We start from the raw sequence: 6,208 nt of genomic DNA, 5'->3' as shown, positions 1-6,208 counted from the left end.
TTAACTTTTGAATCCTTTCGAATTTATATTTTTGAATTTCATCCTTCGGATTTCAATACCTTAATATTGTCTATACCTAAGAAGAGCTTTGGTAATGCAACAAGAGTTGTCGTCACTATATTCCAGTAGAAAACAATTTTATTTATTAAAAAAAATGAAATAAAATTTCTTGCTATACATAGATTTGAACATTTATTGCGTAAGACGTATCTTATATAAGATACATAACTTACATTAGGCTATTAAGTTATAGTATGTATGGAGACTGTTAGAGGCTACAGTCGCATTAGTTGTATACGACCATGAAATAAATAAAGTCCTTCATATATACTGACAGTGCATTCTTTATTTTCTTCTATATATATAGAAGAAATTATGTGACGTTTAAATGATACGCGAGATTATTATGTATCGTGACTTACTGATAACTAAACCAGTTATTAGACAACACGTTTCACATAATTTTGTGGTAGAATAGTAATACTTCTGATAATACGAAGGAGCGCCCTATCGCCTCATGGTTTTAGGTTAAACCCTGTGATATTTATTAAACAATAAAATATGCGTGCAACTATTGCGATATTGTGCGTGTTCCTCGGTTGTTGTAGCAACGTCGTTTTCCTGGAACTTCTTGTTAAGTTAGTATTGCATTTTGTTTTTCAGATATATTCTATACATTATCTTTATATACTACTCTCAAAGTTATTAACATAACAACTTGCATCTTTTATAACGATATAACTTAGAATTGTGAAATACTAAATCAAACATTACCTATTATCGACAAAATAAAAATAATTACTTTTTCAGGGATGATCCAGGCAGTGGAAATCTTATTACATTTGCACAGTTCCTTTTTATATCGATAGAAGGATTTTTATTTACTTCAAAATGTGGGACTATAAAACCCAATATAGGAATAAAAGATTACTTTATATTAGTAACAATGTTTTTTGTTGCAAATGTTTGTAATAATTATGCATTTGATTTTAATATACCCATGCCATTACATATGATATTCAGAGCTGTAAGTATTTAAATATGAAGTATATTGTACAAAATTTGAATTCCCAAATAATTATTGTTTATATTCAATAATTTTAGGGTTCTCTAATAGCTAATATGATTATGGGTATCATTATTTTAAAGAAGAGATATGTTTTTAGTAAATATTTGTCAGTATTTATGATAACTCTTGGAATTGCTATTTGTACTATTGTTAGCGGCAAAGAAATTAAATCTTTGCAAGCCAAGAATGTAGAACAAGTACCTACAACACCATGGGATGATTTGTTTTGGTGGATATTAGGTATATCATTATTGACAATTGCACTATTTGTATCTGCAAGAATGGGTATCTATCAAGAAGTATTGCATAAAAAGTATGGAAAAAATCCAAGAGAAGCTTTATATTACACGGTATAATTTTCTATCTCATTTACAAATTTATAGAATATGTTCAGTTTAAATATACATACACCATTATGTCTGTAAACATTAAAAATATGGAGAAGGTCTTCATATTAGAATTGTTTCATTTAATAGAGAAACTTGATTAATTTGGATTCTCTTCAAAAGCGTTTATATAGATTTATATAGAGTGTATACATTTAAACTGGATATAATATGTAGTAAATAATATAAATTATATATATATATATAATTAAATATCTGATTTCAGCATTTACTACCTTTACCATTTTTTTTAACATTGGCTCCTAATATCTGGGATCATTTTATGTATGCTCTAGCATCAGATCCAATAAAGATATCAATTATTAATCTACAAATGCCAAAATTAATTCTATATCTTATGGGTAATGTTCTCACACAGTATCCTTTCACTAATATTTAGATATGTGATTAATATACACAATCAAATTTTAATAATTTATAATCCTTGACAATAATCTTAGATATGTGTGCATTAGTTCCGTTTTTACATTAACAGCAGAATGTACATCACTCACAGTGACTTTAGTCATAACATTACGAAAATTTTTATCTCTAATCTTTTCTATAATATATTTTAAAAATCCTTTCACACTGTACCACTGGATTGGTACAATTTTAGTCTTTCTAGGAACAGTAATATTTACAGAATTATTACCGAAAATTACAGAAAGTCTGCGATCTACGGAGAAGATTAAAAAAGCCCAATAATAAATAAAATTGTTAGATATTGTTATATGTTGTTTGATGTAACTGTACAAAGCAAAGCGAACATGGTAGATGATATAATAACGAATAAAATGCCTTATGAATGAATGTAATAATTGTAACAATAAGGAAACAGAAAAAGGATCATTTTTGTTTTTTTCAAGTTACATCTATTAGAACTAAGAAATAAAGACGATTTTTCTCTATTTTCTTGTGAAATCTATTTGTCTATAACGTATATCATGGAAAACATAATAAGTACATACATTATTTTCCCCTAATTGCGTATTTTTATTTAACATAAACAAAATTTTTTATGAATAAACAATTTATATGGATATCTAGATAATCTTATCTATTTTATCTTAGATATCTTATCTAGATAAGATTTATGTAGATAAACATATATATATATATATATATATATTAAAGAACTATTTATATATATAAATAGTTCTTTAATAATTTCGGTACCTTATATGAATATGATTTATTTCGTAAAATCAATAAGCTTTTAAATTTGTGACATTATACAAGAATGTTTTCATGGGATATAAAATATTTTAAGTTTAAACACAATGTTATTTTGATGGTACAAGTATATTTTTGTTTTATAAGATATACCTTATACAATACATACATCATTTCTATTTAGCAACAATTTATATTCAATATTAGGATTCGTTACGAATGTTGATATATCATCATATATTTGCCAGTAAAAGCTCGTTCATCACAAAGTTGTCTCAAAAACGAAGGAGGAAATGATTACATAATAATGATCTGAAAATAAATTTTATGTTTGCTATAAATCTAATTATTTTACAAGAGGTACTACATTTAGTGCCTTCAATTTAATATTAATAAAGTTGAAAATTATATAAATATTATACAGAGAAATATTACTTCGGTGTAAACTATCCATATTCGAGTTAAACATATTTTTTAAAAACAAATACACAATTTCTGTATAAATGTACAAAAAGGTAAGTAAATAACATTAAAATTGAAAAGACTGAACTGACATACTTTTATATGACTAAAATATGAGAAATGAATTGCTGCTTTGTAATATTTTACATTTTTTTTTTTACACAAAGTTAATACGATACTCAATTCTAATTTAATTCACATACATATATGTAATAAAGATTAGTAACACTTGAAATTGGAATTTCATCTAATATCTAACTATTTTTAAATTGGTCAACGTATATGAAAAATTTGAGATTAATTTCTCCCTGTTTTACATTAAAATTTTGGAACCTGAGTGAAAGACGTTTTCTTATAACTTAGTGTTTATACATTTAACCTTAAGAATAACCTTGTTTTCTCTATCAAAACATCTTAAAGGGAAAATTATCACGTATAAATCATGCAATTAACATTATTGTAATGTACATTATCGAGTGATATCTAACTAATATCCAACAAAAGAAACTTCTTGCAAAAGTATCATTAAAAGTTGACAACAATTATTAGCATACATCACATAATTATTTACGTTACAAGATTCGTTTTATAAATAATTCTCATCGTAGTTTCGTCGAATTTTATAAATACTATTTTGTAATTGTAGAATAATTGTTATATTATGTTCAAGGATCTTTTGTACTATCTCTATGGATTAAAATGGAACGGCTTCGGGTTTTTCGACAACTTTAAAAATATTCGACAATTCGTCGACTAATGTTTCGTATCGATAGGCCACCCGAATATCCGGTACATTCGTTCGCGTAATATCATTACCGGCCACACCCTCTTTTGTATAATTTGGCCCAAGCCAGTATTGTTTACTCTATAAAGTAAGACAAAATGGTTATATGGTGTTAATTTGTTTACCTTACGAGTAGCCCTAGAGCGCATACCTTGTGTGGAAAACCACTCATAAGCACGGAATTACGCGCTAGTTCACACATATCGCACGAACTAAGCTTCCATACTTGTGCAGCAATACTGTACTCTTCCATCAACGGTTCCTATAAAAAGATATTATTATTAACTTAGATAACGTAAATAAAAGAGGCGTAAGCGAGAGATATTTCGAACGAATAAACGGACAATTTTTACATCACGCTGACCTTGGTAAAGTGAAATTGAAGAGGATCATCCGTGGAAAGACTTACACACAATCCTCTTGCTAAATATTCGGGTAATGGATTACGATGATAATTTAAGAAAAGAGAATTATTACTAAGAGGCGACATTGCAATCCCAATTTGTGCTAAATAATATAGATACTGTAGTACTGGCACTTTTCGAAGTAAAAGACCATGAGAGATATTTTCTGCCATCATATAACCGCAAACAAGATGCTGAATGGGACCAGCTTCGCCACAATGAGGTCTGAGGACGAAAGTGTTTAAACCTTGTTCCCTAATAAATAATATACTCTACATCAAATGTTTGTCTAATCAGAGAGCTAACGCGAATTACTAGTCGCAGAAAGTGTATACGTACGCTCTAAAATGATTCAAGACGGTCATGTTGGCATAAGTGTAGTATTGATAATATCCATAAGGAGGATTTTCAACATCATCCCATTCTGCGGGTGGACAGACATCTTTATCGAATAAAGGATTTTCAGGTTTGCTCTCGTCATCAACTGAATCAAATCCTATTACCTATAACGATGATAGTATCGATGATTCTAAAATACCATACCAATTCCAAATATTATCAACGTTTATTGTTAAAAATCTGCTTACGTATTGGAGAAATTTATGTAGCTCTGGATGAGAATTAGCGTCATTGGTTACTTCAAAAAGGGGAAGAAAGATGTTGTTCATTATCTCTTGGAAATTTGTCAGCAATTTGTTCAATTTAAAAATGTCACTAAATGGAAACGGCAGATATTAGAACGATTTTAGCTGAAATATTAATTGAATATGCGCTAAATAACTTACTAAAGCCGAGGAATCTGAATGAGCCAGCGCACATTGTCCGAATACACGTCACTTTGAATTGCCCATTTTGCTAATTTGTCCCACTCTTCTGGGCTTTTGCCGTAAATCGAAAGACGCAGTTCCGCATTTTGGTACTTGGATTCTTCGAGATCGCTGGCGACTTCCTTGATTATTCTTGCGAAAAATTTACCATTCAAATAGTTGTCCGTTTTTAGAAACACTTCACGCAGGCGACTTTCGCCGATTGGATTGTATTTGGCGTTGAATTTGTCGAACCTATGGAACGTGTTTCTATCCTGAAAGAAAAAGGAAAAGCCCGGGTAAATATTTTATTCTGAAATTTATCTTCCCATACGTATGATATATCAATGGAAACTTACCGCATGCACATCCAACATATCAACACTGAGATCGTAAGTCGTCAGATTCATCGATTGAAATACCTCCCGTAAAGTCATTGTTTCTTTGTTCTTGGAGTACGTGACGATTTCATCTGCGTGATTCTTCAAGGTTTTCTTAATAAATCTGAGCAGATGCTTTTGATTCATGCAAGATGCTGCATGAATATGGGTATCAACCTGAAGTTAACAGAACCAACATTTCAATCTACTTGAAAGTATATTATCTCTTCGGAATTCAAAACGTTCATGATGTAAATCCGTGATACAATCTGTTTGCTGCTAGTTGTAAGTTGTAAGTACATCCGGCTCTCCCATACTAACCTTTCTGATGTTATAGAAGTCCCTATGAGGGACTGCTTTTTGACTGGCAAGTTCTCTAAGCTCGTTCAGTAACACATGCAGTTGGAACTTTGACGAAAGATAACTCAGTCTTCTGTAGCAAAAAGATTTTAATGGACCATCGGCGATCATCGCGCAAAGAAGGTTCATGTCCCTGACAAAAGTGGCTAAGTCAGGATACGAGTAAGGGACTGGCTTCCCATTAGCTAAATCTTCCTCATTAGCGTACAAATTGAAGACACCGTTAACGGGAGCAATTATGTAATTCTTTGCCATAGGAAATTCACATTCCCACGGATCTCCTCGAGATGCAGGTGCGTGCACAGGATGATCTAATAGTAACATTGTTTAGGGAGGACAAGTATTAAAACATCATTCATCTCGAGTTACGATATGCAATTA

At 30.3% G+C, this 6,208-nt stretch overlaps 2 protein-coding genes across 12 annotated transcripts in view; one reads left to right on the top strand and one right to left on the bottom strand.

The window, feature by feature from the left end:
* Nucleotides 1-276: 276 nt before the first annotated feature.
* LOC117239109 (UDP-xylose and UDP-N-acetylglucosamine transporter) lies at nt 277-2,366 on the top strand. The gene is made up of 5 exons (XM_033504421.1): nt 277-638; nt 811-1,027; nt 1,105-1,419; nt 1,682-1,833; nt 1,917-2,366. Exons 1-5 carry the CDS (start codon nt 562-564, stop codon nt 2,161-2,163), a joined length of 1,008 nt encoding a protein of 335 aa, XP_033360312.1. The 5' UTR covers nt 277-561; the 3' UTR covers nt 2,164-2,366.
* A 375-nt stretch (nt 2,367-2,741) lies between these two features.
* The window catches only part of LOC117239135 (AMP deaminase 2), a 33,444-nt gene continuing 29,977 nt past the window's right edge, over nt 2,742-6,208 (bottom strand). For all 11 annotated transcript variants that reach the window (XM_033504476.1, XM_033504474.1, XM_033504475.1 and 8 more), the window contains 8 exons: nt 5,789-6,138; nt 5,447-5,644; nt 5,067-5,362; nt 4,869-4,995; nt 4,621-4,784; nt 4,242-4,536; nt 4,029-4,139; nt 2,742-3,958 (listed from right to left, as the gene is read on the bottom strand). In XM_033504476.1, the coding sequence (XP_033360367.1) occupies nt 3,788-3,958; nt 4,029-4,139; nt 4,242-4,536; nt 4,621-4,784; nt 4,869-4,995; nt 5,067-5,362; nt 5,447-5,644; nt 5,789-6,138 (1,712 nt within the window). In that variant the 3' untranslated portion in view covers nt 2,742-3,787. The remainder of the gene's footprint in view (nt 3,959-4,028; nt 4,140-4,241; nt 4,537-4,620; nt 4,785-4,868; nt 4,996-5,066; nt 5,363-5,446; nt 5,645-5,788; nt 6,139-6,208) is intronic.

Source organism: Bombus vosnesenskii, unplaced genomic scaffold (assembly GCF_011952255.1).
Source record: "Bombus vosnesenskii isolate JDL3184/JDL3185 unplaced genomic scaffold, Bvos_JDL3184-5_v1.1 scf7180000013883, whole genome shotgun sequence".
NCBI lineage: Eukaryota > Metazoa > Arthropoda > Insecta > Hymenoptera > Apidae > Bombus > Bombus vosnesenskii.
This window is presented reverse-complemented; position numbering and strand designations above follow the sequence as displayed.

Excerpts from the sequence above, each read along its gene's own strand:
- LOC117239109 (XM_033504421.1), top strand. The coding sequence starts at position 562 with ATGCGTGCAACTATTGCGATATTGTGCGTGTTCCTCGGTTGTTGTAGC. Across the intron at positions 1,420-1,681 it reads GAGAAGCTTTATATTACACG|CATTTACTACCTTTACCATT; the intron begins GTATAATTTTCT and ends ATCTGATTTCAG. Across the intron at positions 1,834-1,916 it reads ATGGGTAATGTTCTCACACA|ATATGTGTGCATTAGTTCCG; the intron begins GTATCCTTTCAC and ends CAATAATCTTAG.